This window comes from Lotus japonicus, chromosome 3, assembly GCF_012489685.1.
Source record: "Lotus japonicus ecotype B-129 chromosome 3, LjGifu_v1.2".
Classification (NCBI taxonomy): Eukaryota; Viridiplantae; Streptophyta; class Magnoliopsida; order Fabales; family Fabaceae; genus Lotus; species Lotus japonicus.
In genome coordinates this window covers 88061226-88083555 of record NC_080043.1, presented here as the reverse complement: position 1 = coordinate 88083555, position 22330 = coordinate 88061226, and the positions used below count along the sequence as shown (strand labels likewise).

The 22330-nt window shown below is 35.0% G+C and overlaps 2 protein-coding genes, 1 non-coding gene and 1 pseudogene across 11 annotated transcripts; all 4 read right to left on the bottom strand.

Annotated features, from left to right (window-relative positions):
- Window positions 1–213: 213 nt before the first annotated feature.
- On the bottom strand, window positions 214–3288 carry LOC130742952 (uncharacterized). 3 transcript variants are annotated; one of them, XM_057595061.1, is made up of 6 exons: window positions 3108–3288; window positions 2732–2874; window positions 2520–2628; window positions 1941–2129; window positions 1263–1439; window positions 214–652 (listed from the first exon to the last, which is right to left on the bottom strand). In XM_057595061.1, exons 1-5 carry the CDS (start codon window positions 3231–3233, stop codon window positions 1263–1265), a joined length of 744 nt encoding a protein of 247 aa, XP_057451044.1. In that variant the 5' UTR covers window positions 3234–3288; the 3' UTR covers window positions 214–652. The 3 variants fall into 3 exon arrangements, with proteins under 3 accessions (XP_057451044.1, XP_057451043.1, XP_057451045.1); XM_057595060.1 differs by lacking the exon at window positions 214–652 and having other exon boundaries at window positions 1075–1439; XM_057595062.1 differs by lacking the exon at window positions 214–652 and having other exon boundaries at window positions 1075–1439; window positions 1941–2041; window positions 2579–2628.
- A 7061-nt stretch (window positions 3289–10349) lies between these two features.
- On the bottom strand, window positions 10350–13621 carry LOC130747017 (uncharacterized). 7 transcript variants are annotated; one of them, XR_009022290.1, is made up of 5 exons: window positions 13428–13621; window positions 13136–13292; window positions 12848–12937; window positions 11184–12199; window positions 10350–11032 (listed from the first exon to the last, which is right to left on the bottom strand). XR_009022290.1 is itself a non-coding variant. In XM_057599826.1 (4 exons), exons 1-4 carry the CDS (start codon window positions 13459–13461, stop codon window positions 12151–12153), a joined length of 330 nt encoding a protein of 109 aa, XP_057455809.1. In that variant the 5' UTR covers window positions 13462–13621; the 3' UTR covers window positions 10350–12150. The 7 variants fall into 7 exon arrangements, 1 of the variants encoding a protein (XP_057455809.1); XR_009022289.1 differs by having other exon boundaries at window positions 10350–11820; window positions 12007–12199; XR_009022287.1 differs by having other exon boundaries at window positions 12007–12199.
- An 848-nt stretch (window positions 13622–14469) lies between these two features.
- On the bottom strand, window positions 14470–16984 carry LOC130744953 (uncharacterized; annotated as a pseudogene).
- Window positions 16985–19993: 3009 nt separating this feature from the next.
- LOC130709619 (small nucleolar RNA R71) lies at window positions 19994–20100 on the bottom strand. The gene has a single exon (XR_009010098.1). It is a non-coding gene; the product is annotated as a small nucleolar RNA R71 (small nucleolar RNA).
- Between the last annotated feature and the right edge of the window lie 2230 nt (window positions 20101–22330).

Genomic DNA, 22330 nt, shown 5'->3' with positions numbered 1-22330 from the left:
GCAACCATGTTCCCTTCCCTCACACTCCCTTTGATAATCACAACCCACCCCACCCGCTCCTTATACTCAATAATCTGACAAACAAGGTGAACTCACGATTTCACCATCATATCTACCTAAACCCTAGCAAAGGAGAAACCCTAGCAGAGGGAGAAAAACAAGAGAAGAAATAAAAATCAACACTGAAAATATCTCATTATTTTCATTAGCCAATGTAATTACAATATATTGCAACACTTGGTCTGATTGTGGAAGCCCATAGAGGTATTTCAACTAAAGTGGCCCAAATACTACTTAAAAATTAGCCCAGTTAAGTATCAAAGAGTAAAAAATAAAGAAATAGAACTCATCTGAATGTAAAATAAAGAATATTTATTGAAGCTTATCAAGTCTTTTACTAATGGATAAGCTTTAATAAGTTTGTACTCTTAGTGTTGTGTGTACTCTTAGTTTGTATCTATCCAGCTCTTACCACATAATCCATTAGTCTTGAACCTCAAGCACCTTCACCAGTTAAGGAAGTCAATCTATTGTTGTGAAGATTGCAAATTTGAAAAGAGTATTAAACATGAACTGTGAGAATTTGTCTGTGCTGAATTGATCAGTGAAGCTTCTGACACTGCCTCCGTTTCCATGAATATTATCTTACTAGCTGAGAAAACAGAGCAGATACTTCTCACCATTATACTTTATCATTATCCTTTAATGACAACTATCGTAAAAAAAACTATTTATAACATATTAAATCTGAAGCACGAGGTGTAGAGCTGTCACATCATTTTTTTTTCTATTCTTATTTCTTTCCATATAAGCAATTTTAAACAATTAGAGCACTCTCCATTCTTCAACTTTCAAATGGTAACTTTTAGTAACATTTCCCACTATACCATTATAAATTTTTTATTATAGTTTCAGTTAAATAATCGAAATTATTTTGTGGTTGACTTCATGTTATATACAACAACATTCAAGACAAGTGTCTCAAATAAGAGAAACATTCAAGATACGATAGGGAAATTTGATTGTCTACTTATAGGCAAAACATCACGGTCGGAATTCATGAACAATAGCACAAGTTAAAGACCATATTTTCTTAATACAGAAAAACCACAATCAGTTCAAAATTATTCCTCAAGTCAAATTTCTCAAAAGTAACAACCCAAAGTTATGAAGCACCGTGTTTGATTAGAGCTTAACAGCAGTCATGTTACTTTTCTAACTAAGATTAGCATTTTACCATATTTCAGCTAGTGATAAATTACCTAACTATACAAGTAAGTTGTCATCCACGACTGGAAGCGAGACCAGGCGAGCTGGACTGCAGCATCATCTTCATCATGCATTCTCATGTTCATAAATGCATGTCTTTTGCCAGGATATATGTGTATCTCATGTGGAGCTCCAGAATCCTTCAATTTCTCCTCCAATCTTTTCACAGCCTGAGACATTAAACAGTATCATAAAATTATGATTCTTGAATCAAAGGATTTTGAGCCAGAACATCAACATGTGTTCTCTCTAGTCAGAGAATAGAAAACTAAACAAATCAAGAGATTATATATCATCAAGAGCATTTGAATTGAAATTTAAAGTATTTCACATCGTATAGCATTGGCAAAGTAGGAAATGGTAGAACTATAGAAAGGTTAAGCCTACGGAGTAAGTCAAACAATCACTAGGCTTTAGAAGTCTTTGTACATTTTCTCTTACCAAGAAAGCACATAATGCTTTTCACTTCTCATTCCCAAACCTCCACCATTAGGTTTTTAACCAAACACACCTTCTGTTTCAGGAAAACTGGAAAAGAGACCTTTTGCATACCAATAAGAAAGAAACCCGTAAGATTTGGAAGCTAGGGAAGCCCCTCCCCTTACAAACAAGAAAATGCAGTGATATTCAAGTAAAAGACGAATGACCAGCAATGTGTGCTGCAAACATACCGTAACATCCGAAAAGCCAACAAATTCGTCCAGCTCCCCAAAGTGAGCCTGAACAGGAAATCTGCCATTGCCATCCAAGGAACAAGGAACGCCATAGAAAGCTACAATCGCATCAACGTTTAAATCAGAAATCATGTTAGAGCTGGCAATAGCGAGAGCACCCCCCATACGAAAGCCAGTCACACCAACCTGTTACAATGAAATATCAATTCACAACCATCCTAACATATTCTACTAGCTTATTTAATCATGCCTAATAAGGTGCGCCAAACTGGCCCTCACACTAACTCACTAAGAGTCAGTTTGGTTTCCAGTTGGAAGTACATTCAACTTACAAATTTAGCAACAGTTTAGCAAAGTTGTTGGATTGAGAAAAATCAGATTCACATTCAATCTAATCTAATGGATAAACAAAAGCACTCTAAATATGCAAAAGGCTAATTATGTCTTTGTGGGTTGAAGAACAAGAAGAACCTTTTGCAACCTAGACACAAGTATGTTAACCATGATAGTGTAGTGGATATGGAATTTTAAAACAGAATCAATTTTCATCTTGACAACACATGAAAATAGACAAACCTTCTCCGAACCATTGTTTTTAAGCCAGTTAACTGAAGAAATAACATCCTCAATAGTACCTGTCCAATCACGACCACGAAACAATTGCTTTGCGTTTCCTCTATGCAGACTGGGTAAAAAAGCAAAACCTATGAGTGATCCAAATTCCTAATACAGAATATGACACTACAAGAACAAATACTAAGAAATTTTAGGTAGCAACGTTATCCTACTCTGGAATAAGAGCTTTAAATCCACGCCCAAGCTGAGAAATCCTCAATGCATGATCTTTTATTTCATTATCTACACCCAACCAGTCCTGAAGCACAACAATTCCCGGCGCGTCGTGCTTGCCAACAACATATGCATCAAATTTCTAATCATTGAAAACAACAACAACAACAACATGAGCATAGCATAACAGAACATTAGCATTTGGCATTATCATTACAAGTTCAAAAAACTAATTCAATGTTTCCATTGGCCACCAAACCTAACAATGAATTGATCCACATAAAAAAGCAGGTCAGAATCATCACCATAACACATTTGGTGCCCAAAAAACAAGTTCCATTATGAAATGGGGTTGTGGTGAAGAGGAAAACTCACAGTGTCTTCCCTTTGAATCTGGATTTTGTGGAAAGGAGCAGCAGAATCAGCGATGGAACGAACTGAGAAACGAGGAGGGGCTGTAGTGAAGAATCTGGGAGCGGATGATCTCACAACTCTCAACATTCCGAGCGAAGCATGCAGTCACACTCTTCACTTCAGGGTTTCTAGTTGCAGTTTGAATAATGAATTTGGGGGAAGGGAGAATAAACTTGTTTTTTTATTTAGGCTTAATTACAACTTTGGTCCCCGACGTTTATCAATGCCACGATTTTGGTCCCCCACCTAATTTAATTACATGGATGGTCCCCGACGTTGTAGGCTGCGTGCAACGTTAGTCCTACCGTTTATTTCTTAATGGAGGAGGCTTACGTGGACGTCTAGTTGGAGAGAAAAAGGAGATCTGAGGAGATAGGGGAGCACGTGAGTATCACGTGAACCTTATATGAACCCATTATACCCAAATCTGAAACCCTAGGGATCTAAATCGCGTTACCTTCTTTGTTCCAGGGAGGTCAGGGGTTTGGGTATAATGGGTTCAAATAAGGGTCACGTGATACTCACGTGCTTCCCTCTCTCCTCATACCTCCTTTCTCTCTCCAACTGGACGTCCACGTAAGCCTCCTCCATTAGGAAATAAACGGTAGGACTAACGTTGCACACAGCCTACAACGTCGGGGACCATCCATGTAATTAAATTAGGTGGGGGACCAAAATCGTGGCATTGGTAAACGTCGGGGACCAAAGTTGCAATTAAGCCTTTTATTTAACTAACAAGGCAATTTAATTGTTTGTTAGTGCAAAACAACACATTAATAGTGCAAAGACCTTTTAGGGTATTTTTGGATTAACGGAACATGATGGAGTGAAACCGAATGGAAAATAAATAGAATGGAGTAAAAATCATATCTCATTATTTTGGTATTTTATGAGGGAACGGAACAATGTTATCACCTTATTGTTTAGATAATGGACTGAGCAGAATAAATTATAACTTTATTATTGCTATATTACCCTTACTATAAAATATTAATTTACACACTTTTTCTGGATCAACACAATATCAAAGGAAAGGTTAACTACGAAGTTAATAGCAAGTTATGCTTATTTGATGCGTAGGAGAATTTTGGGAAGCAATCCGTCAAGCAGAGGCGGATGTACCGCCTGGCCATCCTGGGCCTGTGCCCAGGCTCTGGCCAAAAAAAAAATTCTTTGGCCCAAATCACAATTTGGGTAAAAAAAAAACAAAAAAAGGGCAAATGTAAAGGTAAGGGAAAAATTCAGGGACTACTTCATAAATGTGCCCAGGCTTTCCAAAATTTCTGGTTCCGCTACTGCCGTCAGGTGTCTTCATTGCGCAAGGCCTTGGAACAAAATATATCCAGTATTTTGTTTCATCCTTTATATACTAGTATCTGAACCCGTGCGTCGCACGGAGAATAATATGGAAAAAGAAAAAAAATAAAGCTAAGAGTAATGAATAATGATTTTTATATGGTCATTTTTTTAACTGAATTGAGTTACATACAGGTATGTTTTGGTTATGTTTGATATTTAATTTTGATTTTAAAGAGAACACTATCGTACGCAGAATCATGTACGGATTTCGTTGATCACCATGAGTTAAAAATAAATTAATAAAATATAAGATAAATTTCATCCAAATTGACATAACTTAGAATACTAAAATGACCCACATCTGAAATAGTGTTTTAATTATAGGTACATTGAACCAAATTACATAACAAATAGATTCGGAAAGATCCTTAAAAATGTGAAAATAACTTAAACTGGGAAATTTATTACAAAATAAATAATAGCAATGTAAAAATGCATTTGATGAAGTGACACGTTTTCCTTTTCTTTTTCATAAGTTTCTACCTGCAAAGAATGAGACACCATAGAACTTACATCCGTGAGCCAAGTCATAATCTCTATGTTATCTTTTACTTTAATTTGAAATTTCTTTTGAATTGTATACTTTCCATGTTATCTATTTATCATGTTATCTTTGTAATTCTGTCAAAATAAATATGTTATCTTTGTAATTGTATAATTATCACTTACCATATCCAATGCTTTCCATATTATCTTTTAGCATGTTATATTTTTTAATGTTCTTTTGAATTATATACTTTCCATGTTATCTTTTAGCGTGTTATATTTTTGTCTAATCTTCTTTCGTGACCCATGCCCAAATTTTTTTGGTACAGACCCATGGCAAAATATTGTATTGTTTATCATGAAGAGATACCGTTTGACTTTTCCTAATTAATTGCATAGTTGTTAGTTGGTGGAATTAAAAATAGAGATTTTAAGGAAATTTCTTTGGTTTTTATTGTAAAAAAAATTACTACTAAATTGTCACTTATAATATGAGTTATGAGAACAACTCTCAAATGAGTATATATTAAAAATAAAACATAATAAATAGAGAAAAGTAATTCTAAATTGTCACATCCAACACTCACACCCGCCACTAAATTTTATAATGTAACCAACCACGTAAGATTAATGACTTTCATCACGTTTTACACTTCTTCATTCTCATTCAAGGTCGGCTTTCTTGATAGTGTACAACCCCAGATAAGTCAACATTTGAGAAGCCTGTAAAATCTGCTAAAGACTTCCCATTAGACTTCAAAATGTGGTCAATTTTTATAAGACATAATTTTCTCAAGTCAAGTTCTTTAATTTTCAAATCTGCAAAAATAAGTATAAGATTGTCAAAAAAAAAAGAATAAGTATTATTCATATTACAATGTGCATTGGGATGAATATTTGATATATGTTTAGCAAGACACTTGGTATATCAAGGGATAGGGTAATGAGTATTCAATGCCTTCAGCTAACAACTTCCAAGTACTTTCCCAAACAGTGTCTGGTCTGATGAAAGTATTTGTCATCAATATTGAGACAAATAGCCTTCTTAGTTCATTTTCTGATGCGCCAATCTCGGTAGCCTCTTTGGTAGCATTCACATACTCTGTATCTTCATTTTGTATCAGATTCAGATATGGATTTTGTGATTGCTAATGAAGAAGGAAATACTAATAAACCTCACATACTTTTGGAAGTATGATAACCCTCACATATGATGGGGTTAAATTTATAGTGACTTTTAAGTTTTAACCATTTGAAATTTAAGTTTATCTAGAAAAATTCACGTTCAAAAGTTTCTTTACAAAAATTGAAAATTTAAATTTGTTATTTAACTTAATGGGGCGGCAAACTAAAGTCGGTAGCTAATCTTTTTTGATACATCGGAAAGATAAATTGCACCCACCAGGAATCGATCCCTAAACCTACCCCTACCCAACCCACATGTCCCCCAACTCCTACTTGAGCTATACTACAGGGATAAAAGTGGGTAGTTAATCTAGTAAAAAGTATAACCATTTCAAAAAAAAAATAGTAAAAAGTACAACCAAATTTTAAATTTATTTATTTTGAAAATTTCAATTGTCACTTTCATCATTTGTGACCAGGTGCACGCATTGGAAGAAAGAAAACCTGCTCTATTTTTTGTTGAAATTTGCTCTATTTTTAATCTACATGCTTTTGGATATATTGATCTTGATGCTCTAGATTGTTTTTATATTTTGAACAATATAATTAAATAATTTTTAGTTAAATTAAATATTTAGTTGATATCTTTTTGGTATGAGATTTTTTTGGATGAGGTTTATATGGGAGAGTGAGTGGGGTGATGTGTAGATTTTAGATGAGAATGAGTTAAAGTGTTATTCAAAGGAACCTTGAGGGATGTGAATGTTCTACTAAAAAAACATACCATTTGAAACTTATCACACTCCAGATAGACCACATTCAATGTACAATAATATAAAATGTTTAAAACTTTAAATTATACTACCATTTTGGTATTTCTATAACTGTATCAAAATGGAATAAAAATATCTTAACTTGTTTTTTTGGTTTACGAATAGTTGATTATTAAATTCTATTTTATTTTATAATGTATGGAGTATTTCCAAATCTTCCACTATCAATTATATAACTTCATTTGTAAAAAAAATTTATATACCTTACGTAACTTACTTTTTGTTTCATTTACTCTCTCCTTCTATCAAATATTTACTCTCTCACATGGTTTTTAGTTTTTACGTACGCAGCAAAAGGAAAATATCAATTTTTTTCAAGCATTCGTTAATAATCACCATAGATTCATAACAACACAATATCAATTTTTTGATTAACGAAAATTCAAGGAAACATAAAAAAGGAAAAATTAAAATAAGCATCTAAAGAATTCCAAAACTCCCAAAATGAAATGGAATGATTGGAATTGAAAAACAAAATTAGTCCTTCTCCACTTTGATAACTTTCTTCAAACAATTAACGGAAGATCCATCCGCCACAAGGTTAGCTTCATTTTCAACTTTCCTCTTAGATGTGGTAACTTGATCACCTGTCTGTATAACATCGTTGTCATCACTGGCAGCCGTGAACTCCGAGAGCAAGTCCTGCAATGATAAAATTGACATGCAAATGATTGTTAATATACCATAGTTTAGTTTATATATAGTTAAGAATGAAAGTACAAACTTTGTTTAATACCTTTGGGGTATTGATCAGCATAGAAGTATTCTTAGAAGAACTATTAATTTCAGAAAGCGATCCAATGGCTTTACCTTTAAATTCCTATGAAAAAGGTTAAAGGATTGATTAGAAGCTTTTTAATTTAAATAAATATTTTTTTTATTCACATACATATTTAAAATAAATTATCCATTCACTAAATAATAACAATTAAATTTGAAAATCTATGTAGAATACTATTGAAGAATTGTTCAAATCAGAATTCATAAGTGTTATTAGGATTTGCTTCAATGCCTGATAGTGATCCAACAACCTTTCCACAATGATGGAACAAATAAGGAATAAGGTTAAAGTTGAAGTTATTAATGTAAAACAAAATATTATTAATCTTATCTACACATACCAAATTGATGGATTTAAGAATATAAATAATTGATTGGTGAACCAAATATTTACCCATCAATCAACAGATCTATATTGAGAATCTCAATATCCAATTACATTGGCAAACAATTTGTTTAATTATTGGAAAAAAATCAAGTCAGTAGATGATGGAAAAGATGGAGTAGTAAATGTTAAAAAATTTATTTCGTTTATTAGTCTTAAAAAATAGTTTTTTTAATTCAAATTAAAAAAAAATTATGCAAATGAAAAAAAGAGATTCCCGTATGTTTAATAAAAAAAAGAGTTTGTTATTTGTTTGAATTTAAATATTGAAAAAAAATGATTATATAAATGAAAAAAAATATGAAATCACAGTAGGTCTATTTTTAAAAAAAGGAGTTAGTTTTTTTTAAAGATAAAATGGAAACATAAGGAAATACGAACAAAAAAAGATGTACTTACCAACCAGAAAATATGTATCAATGCCTAGGTTGATCAAATCAGAATATGAAACGGATGAGAATCCAAACATGAGAATTTTTGTTTCTGTAATCATATTAGCAGTAGTTTTTTCTTGGAAGTTCATACGACATGAGTGACGTGTTGAAGTTTGTAAATATACATGATGATCCATAAGGTTTGTCATGGTTGAGAGGAAGAAGGGTGAAGTAGAGAAAGTTGTGCGAGGATTTGTGAGATGGAGAACGTGAATTCTAAAGCCTATGATATTGGTCTTTTTATAATAAATGTTTTTTTAAAAAAATATTTTAAATTTTGTATTTTGAATTTGCCTCTTTTTTATGAGTTGAAGATGGATGAATAAATGACCAAATGCATTGCCAATTTTGTTTCCCAAAACTTTTGACCACACATGTTGAAAAAAATTTGAATAAGAATAATAGGTGTATCGGATTTTTATGTTAGCTGGTTGTTTTTTTTTTTATAGAAGTTAGCTGGTTGTTAGGTTTGTTTTTTCTTTTCTTTTATATTTTGAATTTCAAATTTCAAATAGTATAGGTTTATTAGATGAATATTATGAAGCTTGACTATATAATATTTCATGAATTTTAATAGCTTGCCACATGTCCTTATAATTGTGGAAGCTGTAGATTGCTGACACTTAAGCTTTTAATGACTCTCAAATTATATATTACTAGTTTTATGCCCGTGCATTCACGAGAAGAAATTCTATAGTTTTATTTATATAAATATAAAAAGGTGTGAAAAATTCACTTCAAATTAAATTAATTTTTTATATTAGTTTTAATATCAAAATATTATTTTCAAAAATAATATCAAAATATTTTTTTTCATAAAAGTTTCTTCTTGTGTGATTTAAATTTAAATAATTGTAATTGTATATATATACTATATACATATATACATACACACGTGAATTTTTTTTAATCCATGTACGACATAATTTTACTATTAAATTTTCATAATTTTATACATGTTTACTCTTACTTTCAAGAAATATATGTTTACTCTTAAAACTATTAAAATATAATGAAAAATGTACTTAAATTATATGAAAATTATTTTTATTAGTTTTAACATGAATGAAATTTATACGTTAAAAAAAACATAAATGAAATTTATGTAATATGTTCCTTCCCGTGTGATATTTTTACCCTGTAATTTGTATATAATTATGTGCATGAAATTATATTTTAAAGTAGTGAAATTTATTGTTCTATTAATTCGTACATGAAAGTATTTTCATATAAAATGTTTCTCATTGTGAGATGGTGCGGTCAGATTAATGTTCTCATTTTCAATTTAATTGTTTTTTTTTCTCTCTTTCTAGTTCTTTGGTTGAGATAGTTGGGTATTTTTATGCTCTATGCTCAATAAAGTTAAGAGATTTTAATGCAATTACAATTTCCTATACTTTAAAAAGAAAATCTTAAAATAAGAAGCAACAAAATTCATTTTCTATCCTTCGGTGCATTAGAATTAATACTAATAAGTTTCCTCAAGTCGCAAAATCCATATATGAGCATGCAACATTTTTGCACGCTCTATAAACTTCTCCAACAAACCAATTATGAGTGCCTACGACCAATCGACTTCTTTTGGAGATTCACAAAATTGGAAGACATCAAGCTAAAGTTGATTTGTCCAATTTATTTTATCCACACAATGTAATAACAAAAAATAATAAATGCTTTGGGAACAAACTTTATAACTTTAATAGAGAACTTGAACTTGCAATGATGGGGAGAACATCATCCACAACAGTTCAGATTCTTCCGAAAGGGGAGCAAAGAAAAAAAAAACAGTGATAGAGGGATCTTCAGTACAAACTTATTTATAGCAATCACATTTTCTTAGTGGAACGTGTACACCTGACATGAACACAAATGAGTTCGTTGGTGGTGAAGAGAGTGATGATGCAAAAAAAAAAAAACAAAAAACTCCTCTCTATTTTTGCCCCCTCCCCCTATTACATGTTATAAAGAAGAGAATCATTCAAGGGAGGAGGGTACACCACAATCCAACCCTCCATAACCTCCATCTAGTCACCTTCTCTTTCACGCTACCTCTCTAGAGAACCACTTTTCATATCACCACCCATCAACACTATTATCCAGCTATATCATTCTATTTCAATTCTAAATAAGCATGAACCAGATATGAGGATCTTATCCAGCTATAACCTTCTATATAAATTCAAAATAAGCATGAATCAGAAATGAGGATCATAAGGCGGAACACAATTTCAGAAATCAGAGACGCGTCCTTATGTCATCAGAGCAAGAAAACTTAAGAGATAACAGCAAGTTTTTAGGCTAATAGGCAGCTAACATGAAACAGTATCTAGCAGTAAACTTTTTCCTAGGAACTTCATATTCAACTCGTGTGTTCCCCACAGAAGACTTTTGGCATATTCTGGAAAACTATTGTGGATAGCTTGGTACGAAAGTTTCCATCAATATCTTCAAACACATCCATGTATATTGTACATTGAAAGCATCCTGTAGATAAAATACTGAGACTTAGAAACATAATGCCTAAAAAAATAAGAGAAGAAAGCAACTTCATTTTCCTATTATCAAGAACGTGTCTGATTCCAATACCACTATATATTTACTAAATTTTACTTTGAAATGAAAATTTAAAACTAACAACGCAGAACTGAGTAATATCTATGCCTTCTAAAATTTCCCCACAAATAGCCCCTTCCTTGACAGCGACTCCAAATGTAATTGCTTCTTTTCGAATGGTGATGAACTCTATCGATCACCCCTCTCTTTTTCTCGTGCTTGCAAGTTTCAGCAGAGAAATCAAACAGAAGAAGAGGATCATAGCCAAAGTCATCATACACAAAGAAGAAATAAAAAAATAACATAGTTTAGTCACATATGATTGGTAAGTCCCATATAGCTTATGAAAATATGATTGGTAACCATGTTATACTCACAGTTCAAAGAAACTTAATACTATACTCAAGGAAAGAATACAGCCTAGAGGATAAAAAAGACACTTTGTTGGAATGAAAAGATTATGGATAAAACTAATACAAAAACATATATAGGAAAAATAGAAAAAGCTCAATTGGCAATTTGCCGTCAAGTTTGACAATTATCAGCTTCAACTAAGAATATCAACAACAATAATTAAATGAATGCCATGTATGTTGGCAGCTTTGAAAGCATGCGCCTGAAATTCCAACAGCCCTTGCGAATTCAATTTGAGGGAAAAATCGAAAAGGAAGAACAAAAAATTAGTGCTAATCAACATCATGAATTATTCGCTCCATCAACTGCATAAAACCATCATGAAGTGAAATTCATAAGATATAACTAAACCATACTGATTTTGAATTTTTTGCTATCATTTCTTGCATATATTAATAGGTTACACAGAGAATACATTGAAACAAAACAAAGAAAAAAAATCCTTCAAACTAATAGTAATCAATTAATAAAAATAGCAATCAAATGCTCACCACATCATCATTAGTTTGAGCAAGTTGTCACTTACTTGCTGCCATAGCTGCAGGTAATTCTTCAGCCTGTTTAAATTATTATCAGCACACATCAACCCTTCCCAATTCGTTTCAGTCCTTCAAGATACACCTTATTAGCATTGGTTAGGTGAGATTGAAACTGAGCCCAATCACTTTTGCATCTGGTTTTGAGCTGTGGTCACCAGAAAACCATAATGGTATTATTTTTAAATGCTATTATAGTGAAAGACAACATATGCAAGAATAATGGTATTATTAATCCATAACTGCACATGTAGCACAAATACGACTAAATTGAGATACCAAGCCTGCAGAAGGTAAACGAAATAAGGAACCAATATTAAGGCTAACTTATCCTTTATGGGTTGATATTATCTTAAAGTCATCTTCCTCTATTTAAGGGATTCCATTTTCAACTGCCAATCAGTTCAAAATTTAGATGAGAGAGAAAAAAATTATACTAATTACTAAGAGAAAAATTAATGGGATAGAGATTTTCTTTTTTCAAATTTGGAAGATTGATTATAATATGTTTTCAAGTTTTGTTTCGATTATGGAAATGAATAAGATCACTAATTTGAAGCTTGATGGGGGAGTAATTTACGGTCAAGCACAAATTCGAATTTAAAAACACTTACTAAGGGAGGAATTAACGGAAGAGAGAATAATTTCACTAAGTTGTAGATTGATGGGGGAGAAATTAACGGTGAGGCAGTTCCTATGTTCAAAAATCACTAATATTCAAATAAATAATTTCCTATTTTTTTTCAAATTTTATTAATAATAATCAAAAGGCCAGAAAGGAATGTTAAGATGTTACCTGAGCGTTATAACGGAGAAATTAGGGTTTGAAGTAGAGCTCTGAAGGACCATGATAGCGATGACATGATTGCATTTTGCAGCCTTGAAGCTGTTAAAAAATTAGGGATGAACTCAATTATCAAAAGAATGAAATCCCATTTCAAGTTTTGTTTTGATCTTGAAGCTGTAACAGCAATAGCAATTATCAAAATGAGAAATTTGAATGATAAATTTTATTTAGATTTAAAATCCTAAATCAATTAAGCCCTAAAATTCATGAAACCAAAGAACATGAAATGCTGCATACCTGGAAATAAACGGAGAAATAGAAGATTTAATCACAGAAGACGCTGGGTTGAGGCGCAGCCACTCTGTAACAAAATCGGGGATGCTGTCGCCGTAAGCATGGTTGTCGAAAACAGCAAACTCGCAGGCGCCGAGACAGCTTGAATGGCGAGACCAAACTGAAACGATGATGTAGAAGAAGGTGCTGAGTTAGAATACGCAGAGAAGGGAGAAAGTATTGAGAGAAACAAAACGCAGATTGATTTCATGTTGAGAAACACAATGAATAAGGGAGGGGCTGAACTGAGTACGACCTGGAGATGCAGAGGGAGGAGGGGCTGAACTCATAAGCTTGATGGGAGTGGATCTGAGCAAAAGGGGATCATCAAAATAAACGAACGAAGTGAGGGTTTTGGGGAGAGTGAGTAAACGCAGAGAAGGGAGTTTTGGTTAGAGGATGTTGAATGAAAGAATTTAAGTGAAGGAGAGATTGAAAGAAGAAATGCTGAAGAGGTGCCACGTGGATTAGGGGAAAGAATAGCTTGTGAAATGCCACCTGGAATGTGGGTCCTTGAACTATTCCTATTTCTATATATTCTATATATTATGGATTAGATTTCTGTCAATATAGCTACCAAGAGTCCAAGACATTGGAACCGCCAAAAAATTTCAACGTGAACGTGAAGGGAGAAAATTTGGGTTACAATGTGGAGGAGTTATGGAGGGAGCTTACCATGAGTAAAAAAATCATATATATCTAATGAACAAAAGTGGAAATACTAGGAATAGAAATATGTAATTGAATTCATTATAAGACTTATTCTTTGAAAATTAGGATGCCATGCCGCTGCTCGAACACGAACCGAGATGTTCTAACACTACTGCTTCAGGGTGTCAACTAATTTCACTATAGCGGCCGCTTACTTAAACTCATAATAACTCTTAAAAAAATCTGAAACAAATACACTCTCATGTTCAACAAAATTACTTTATATAAAATATTATATAGTGTTTCAAATAATTATATGTTTATGTTATAATTATACAACGACTTTCATATAAATATTTTTCTTTTACCTCAAAGCATGTAGAAAGTGACACGAGATTATTATAGTTTAAGCAGAGTTCTTAAATTCGAGTATGTGTGGATGTAGCTGCGCTAAGTGCACAAAAAAGGTAGGTAGTCCTTTTTTTTATAAAAATAATGTTAAAAGTAAATACTACAGACCAATACTCATTCATACCAAATGGATCCCCAGCATCGGTTCCACTGTCATTTAAAGGAAACATCAAGCACAACAATAACAAATAATAAAGCCTTAATTGCATTATTGCACTCTTATCTATCGAGGTTATCTAACTAGCCAAGTATTTTGTCATCCATGTCTCGACGCGAGACCAAGCCAGTTGAACTGCAGCTTCATATTCATCAGGCAATTCCATGTCGTTCCGCCTCTTAATTCCTTCTGAAGATCTGTTCATAAATGCGTGTCCGACGCCAGGATATATGTGTACTTCATACGAAGCTATAGGTTCCTTCAAATCCTCCAATTTCAATTCCTTCTTGAATTTCTTCGCAGTCTAAGACAACAAACAATATAAAATTATGTTTCTTGAAAAAAAGGATTTTGACTAAAGGGAATTCAAGTAAGGGACAAATGACAAGCAATGTCTGTTGCAAACATACCTTAACATCCGAAAAGCCAACAAAATTGTCCAACTCCCCAAAGTGAGCCTGAAGAGGAGAATAGGCTATGGCAGGGTCTTCATGCCCAGAAGTGGGAAAGCCATAGAAAGCTACGACAACATCAAGATTTGAAACCAAGTTAGCGCTGGCAATAGCGAGAGCACCCCCAAACAAAAGCCAGTTACACCAACTTGTTACAGTGAAATATCAATTCACATTTTTCTTTAACCATCCTAACATTCTATCAGCTTATGTAATCATGTCTAATATGACGCGCCAAACTGGCCCTCACACTAACTAACTAAGTTGTCGGATTGAGAAAAATCACATCCAATCTAATCTAATGGGTAAACAAACACAGTCTAAATCTTAAGCAAAAGGCTAATTTATGTCTTCGTTTGGTAAGAACAAGAATAACCTTTTGCAACCTAAGAATGGTGATAAAATGACTATTCAGACCATGGGCGGATCTAGCGCCCGGCCACCCTGGGCACATGCCCAGGCTCTGTGGCCAAAAATATTTTTTTGCTTTGGGATGCAAGACCTTTTTTGGAGAAAAAAAAGGGGGCAACCTGGGCAACCATTGATGTCATTCTCGAAGCTTAGACAATAAATTTGGGGTTTTCTCAGATCTAAGATGAGATTCGAGGGTGGGGGGAAATAATTGAAAGGAATGGTGAATGGAAAATGATTTGTGAATCGTGATTTGCTAGTACTGAAGGTTTGGTTGATGATGAAATTTGAGAGCAGGGCATGGTTCTGGAAGTGGGTGTTGTTTGGGTGGGCGAAAGTGAAAAGTAAATGTGGTCCCGTGGGTTTTACATTTTGTCTTTCTTTCTCTCTCTTTCTAGTTCTAGGGTGTGGGTGCAGTAGAAAGTTTTAGAGAGGGGAAAGTTAAAAAGTTGGATTTAGAGGATTGTAGGCCTTTCTAAAATGAGTTGAGTTTGAGTCAATCAATTTTTTTAACTTCTGTGATTAAATAAATCATAAACTTCAAGATCTTATTTATAATTATATCCAAATTGCTATATTATTATAAATCAATTTTAAAATTATTTATTGAGATGATTACAATTTTAAAACTAATATATATATATATATATATATATATATTCATAGAACCGTAACATCCATGTTACGTTTATACGATTCTGCACCTCCACTCCGCTTATGTGTAGAATCGCGATTCTGTCAACCTTATTTCTTAGAACCATGTCGTTGCTTTCAGTCACCTGTATCTACTATCGCAACCGTCCATATTGCTTCCGTGAACGCTGCATATTTGTGCCAATCTTGATTCACAACGCCCATAAGACAGTTCCTTCGAACCTAATAATTAACTATGAATTGTACCTATATGCTTGAGTTGAGTGTTTAATTGAGAATGAGGCATATTTTCCATTGCAACACACTATTCAGCTGCAATAGCCGTAACCACGCAATGTCTGCAACACCTGCAACCGCAACCACAATTTCTGGGTTAGATGTCAGGTGTTGACAATTAGACTTAGACTTGACTTTTCCCAGGCTCCACAAAAATCCTGGCTCCGCCACTTATTCAGACACAAGTATGTTAACACAGAGTCAATCTTCATCTTGACAACGCATGAAAAGAGTCAAACGTACCTTCTTTGAGCCATTGTTTTTAAGCCAAGTAACTGAAGATTTAATACCCATCACATAATCTACCCAATCAATACCATGAAACAATTGCTGTGCGTTTCCTCTGTACAGACTGGGGGGGGGAGCAAAAACCATGAGTGATCCAAATTCCTAATACAAGAACAAATAGTAAGAAATATTAGGTAACACACTCTGGAATAAGAGCTTTAAATCCACCCCCAAGCTTAGAAATCCTCAAAGCATGATTTTTGACTTGATAATCCACACCCAACCAGTCCTGAAGCACAATAATTCCAGGAGCGTCGTGCTTGCCAACAACATATGCATCAAATTTCTAATCATAAAAAATGGAACCCCATAAGTTAAAATTAAAAAAAAGCTTGATTTTTAAAGAAAAATAAAAATTTTGAAAGAGGGAATCAACAAACTACTCGCAGTGTCTATATCTATCATTGGAATCTGGATTTTATGGAAAGGAGCAGAATCAGCAATAGAACGAATTGAGAAACGAGAAGCAAAGCGTGAAATAGTGGAGAATCTGGGAACGCATGATCTCAACATTCCTCACTTGAGGGAAACGATGCAACTGTTGATTATAAGCTAACAAAATGAATGGTTGTGATTGAAAGATTGTGTAAAATTTATTTACACTGTCGGTGCATAGAAATTAATCTCATTCACTTATCAACACTTTTTGATTCAACTAATTAACTAAAATCATTTGTCGTATTTAAAATGTCCAAACCAAATTAGCCGATTTTTGTTTTTATTTTTTCATTCCATTAAATGTCGGCATGCCACTATAAAATTTGTTGAACATGTAATCAAGTCAAGTCACCTAAGCTCAGGTTCTGATGAAAACCAAAACCATTCATTTCCCATATTGTGGGGATGCAAACTCAGATTCTCCAACGAGTGATTAAAATCAAATTTCACTCATTTTATAAGGACAAAAAACTAATTAGGCTTAATTACCCATTTGGTTCTTGATCTAACACTATTGTGAAAAAATAGTCCTTGATGTTTAAAATGAGCATTATTTGTCCGAAACCTTTTTTATGAGCAGTTTTGGCAACTTGAATAAATAATTAATAAAACTTTAAATTTCTAATCAATAACTAATTCAAAAAAATTATTTAATTTACAAATAATAAAATATAACATAACCTTCATCTTCCTCGTGCATGCTTCCAACCCCCTCTCTATCCCTTCTTCATCTTCTTCTTCTCTATCCCAACCCAGGATCCAAAAACAAACCTCATCTCCCATCCACTCTGGCAGCAGCGAAATCAAGTCGTTTTCAACATGGGGCACAAAGATGTTGGGTCAGTTTTCGATCTGGCACAGTTACGAGCATGGAGATGGATAAGTGCAAGAGCCCAAGGCTTCAAGAGCTCCATCTACGAGTGGATTGCTGAGCCAAGACTCTGCCTAGCAACTCTCTGATTTCAATTTCTTGTTATTGTGTTGTAGAGGTTGATGACCCTATTTTAGTAGTGTTTTTAGGGTCATTTCTTTCTTTGTTTTGAGTCTTTTTGTTGAGTCTCATGTAGTGTTTCATGCATTATCATGCATTTTTTATCTTTTCTTGAGTCTTTGTTTTGTTTTGGTAATTTTGTTGTTTTATAGGGACTTTTCTTGCATTTTAAGTAAGTTTAGGACTTGCATGATTTTCTTTTGTTTTATGAAGGACCTCTTGTGCTAATGAGCTCTTTGAGCTTCTAGATTCTTCCCTGACTTGTTGGTTAGATTTGGAGAGCAGAAATTGAAGGTAATAGAAGGCCAAGAAGCATGGAATTGAAGGAGAACTTAAAGAGGATTGAAAGAGGAGTTACAGAAGCCAAAAAGTCTTTTTCAAGCGAGCTTGGGCGCCTAGGCGCTGGGAATTGGCGCCTAGGCGCTAGTGCAATTTCCTGAAGCCTTTGGAATTGGCGCCCAGGCGCTGGGAATTGGCGCCTAGGCGCCAATTAGCTCCAGAGAGCATGTTTTGGGCATGCAATTGGCGCTCAGGCGCTCTGAATTGGCGCCTGAGCGCCCTGCCTCGTATTTTCTGCCTATAAATAAGGCTTAGGCCAATTTCTTTTTGGGAGTTAGACATTTTTATTCATTTTTGATCAAGTTTGAGAGCTGAGGAGAACTTTGGGGCCAAGGGAGGCTTCCAACTTGTATTTTTCTCAGGTTTTCTTTACATTTTCTATATGAATTCACTAGCCATGAGTGGCTAGTTTCCTTATTTGCTTTGGGTTAAGAGATTCTATGAAGTTTTAGTTTGTTAAATCCTATCTCTATGCATGAGTTCTTGATTTAATCTTGTATTTCAATTCCTTTATGCATGTTTAGCTTTGGTGCACCTTTGCTATAGGCTAGATTATAATCAAATGGAAGTTTGTTATGATTTAGGGACATGAATTGAAATAGATCTTTCTATACTTGCTTCTAGGCATAGAGTGAGGGGAGGGTTTTGTTGGCATGAATATACATGCTTAATAACCTCTTATGAATGTTTAAGTACACAAGGAATTGGGCTTAACTTTCAATTTGAGAGAATTACTTTTATGAGGAATCAACTAGAGTACATAGGCTATAGCAACTAGAGATAAGTCAAGGTGTCACATGCATAGGATATGTGAACTAAAGTGGATTAGATGATCAACAACCCAAGGCAATTTTCTATCAATTGTTTTTCACAAACTTTATCAACATTGCTCTTTTGAAAATCTTTTATCACAAACAACCAAAACCAATTTATGAATTTTACTGCTTTAGAAACTTGCAAACTTTAGACTTAAATCAACAATTCTCACTCACAATCCCTGTGGTTCGATATTTTAAAACCCGGAGGTATTCGTACACTTGCGAATTGACCAACAAGTTTTTGGCGTCGTTGCCGGGGATTGTTTGTGGTTTTCGATTTAAGTTAAAGAGTTTGTTTGTTTGTATTATTTACATTGCATTGAATAGGTGCTACTAACTTTTTCTCTGTTTGTGTAATTTCAGTTTATGCAAGGTAGACTTGGCACGGATCCATTGGTGTTTGATCTGGAGCCAGAGCGTACTCTCCATCGTCGTCGAGCTCAGCAAAGAGCTGCTGAGATAGCTGCCATGGCTATCCATATGACGGAGGAAGAATTGCAAGCCCACATTGAAGAAAGAGTGAATGAGGCTATTGCTCAAAGACTTCAAGAGAAAGAAGCGGAGAATGCCAATCGTTCTCTTAGAGACCTCACCTCGGCTGCCATGAGCTACGATTATCCGGGCAGCATAGTTTCCCCCGATGGCACGGGAAACTTTGAGCTGAGGCCGGCATTCATCAACTTGGTGAGCCAAAATCAGTATGGTGGAGGTGCTCTTGAAGATCCTCATGCACACATGGAGCGGTTTATCCGCAATTGCAACACTTATCGAGTTCAGAATGTATCAGCGGACACCATCCGCTTGAGTTTATTCTCTTTTTCTTTGAGGGACACTGCTGAAGAATGGTTGAATTCACAGCCCCAAGGTAGCATCACATCTTGGGAAGACTTGGCTGAGAAATTCACCACAAGGTTTGTTCCAAGAGCCCTCTTGAGAAAGCTCAAGAACGACATCATGACTTTTTCTCAATCCACCGATGAAAATCTTTACGAAGCTTGGGAGAGGTTCAAAAAGCTCTTTAGGAGGTGTCCTCAACACAACCTTACCCAAGCTGAGCAAGTAGCAAAGTTCTATGATGGTCTCCAATATTCTTCGAGGTTTGGCTTGGATGCGGCTTTAAACAATGAGTTCGATGCCTTACTTCCACAAGTGGGGTACGAGTTGATTGAAAAAATGGCTATAAGAGCTATGAACTCAAGTAATGAACGCCAAGCCCGAATAGGAGTCTTAGAGGTTGAGGCTTATGATCAGCTCATGGCCTCCAACAAGCAACTCTTCAAGCAAATGAATGAGATTCAAAATCAAATGAAGACTACCAAGATTGGTGGTCGAGTTGCCAAATTGGAGTGTGTGACTTGTGGAGGGCCACATGACAGCGAAGAAGGCACAGAGACTAGACCGGAGGAGGAAGTAAAGGCCATGGGTCAAGCTCGGAATGACCCATTTTCAAATACTTACAATCCAGGATGGAGGAATCACCCTAATTTTTCTTGGAGGCAAGGTAATAGTGGGCAAGGAAATGGCTTCCAAAGGCAATTTCCTAGCCAAGGATTCCAAGGCCAAAGCTCAAGACAACCTCAAGAGCCAAAAGAAGGTGAAGGTAGTGGTTCCAAGAAGAGCTTAGAAGAGTTGGTGGAAACTTTCATCAACCGGACGGAGAATAATTACAAGAATCAAGAGGCAGCTATCAAGAATCTTGAGAATCAATTTGGCCAGCTGGCCAAGCAAATAGCCGAGAGACCTCAAGGTAAATTTCCTTCCGACACTATCCCCAATCCTAAGCAAGAAAATGCCTTTGTTGTAGCCACTAGAAGTGGGAGAATGATGAATGAATTGAAGAAAAAAACAGAGCGAGAAAAGAGAGAGAAGAGAGTGGAAGGAGAAGTAGTTGTGCCTATTAAGGTGAGAGAGGAAGTTGATCTTACTCCTGAAACTAGCAAGGTTCCGTTCCCTAAAGCATTGGCTAAGAAGAGCTTAGATAAAAAGTTTTCAAAATTTGTTGATGTTTTCAAAAAGCTCCACATTAGTATTCCTTTCGCTGATGCTTTGGAACAAATGCCTATATATGCTAAGTTTATGAAGGATATTTTGCATAAGAGAAGAAGGTTGAAGGGAGTAGATGAGACGGTGTTGATGACGGAGGAATGTAGTGCCATTTTGCAGCGAAAGATGCCAAAGAAAAGAAGGGACTCCGGAAGTTTCACTATTCCGGTAGAAATTGAAGGCATGGCGGATGTGGAAGCCTTGTGAGACCTTGGAGCGAGTATCAATTTGATGCCTCTCACCATGTTTGAGAGGCTGAACCTAGGAGAGGTTACCCCAACCATGCTTTCCTTGCAAATGACAGATCGATCCCTTAAGACTCCATATGGGATTGTGGAGGATGTAATGGTGCGGGTGGACAAGTATGTGTTCCCCGTGGACTTTGTTGTGCTTGATATGGAGGAGGATGAGAAGATTCCTCTCATTCTTGGTCGACCTTTATTAGCTACTGGTAGAGCTAAGATTGACGTTGACAAGAGTCACCTCATTCTCCGTGTTGGTAAGGAAAAGGTACGATTTTCTGTTTTTAATCCTATGATTGAGACTAACCATGACAATGACTTTGTTTGTGATGTAATTAGAAGCAAGTCGAAGGTTTCGGAAGAGACCCCCAAAGTTAATGCCCAAATTGATGAGTTCCATCCGGCTCTCATCAAGCTTGTTAGTGGTAACAAGTACGGGGGTCCAAGTACGAGAACTTACATGCTCACATGGTGAAGTTTACCCAAGCTAGCACCCTTGCTAAGATTGAGGGTGTTTCAAGTGATGAAGTGAAGATTAAACTCTTCCCTCATTCTTTGACGAGGGAGGCTAGAGCTTGGTTTGATGAGCAGAAGGACATAGCCTCATGGGAGGATTTACTTCAAAGATTTTGTGCAAGGTTTCTTCCTTGAACTTGTGGTAAGTTAATCAATGGAAAGGAATTTCCTTCCTAACACCATCGGAAGGAGAGTCCACCTAGGACTATAACCTAGGGCTAAATGGGAGACAACCCATTCTTTTAATTTTGTAATTTTCTATCTTTTAATTTTGTTGTTTTTTTTCGGTTGTTTAAAAAAAAAGTAAAAAAATTTGAAAAAACTGGGCTGAGCGCCTAGGCGCCAATTCATGAGCGCCTAGGCGCCAATTAGTGGCAGAGGCACTGCCTCTAAAACTGGCTTGAGCGCCTGAGCGCTCCCCTTGAGCGCTCGAGCGCTCCTGTACGTGTTTTGCCCACTTTTTGGGTTTTAA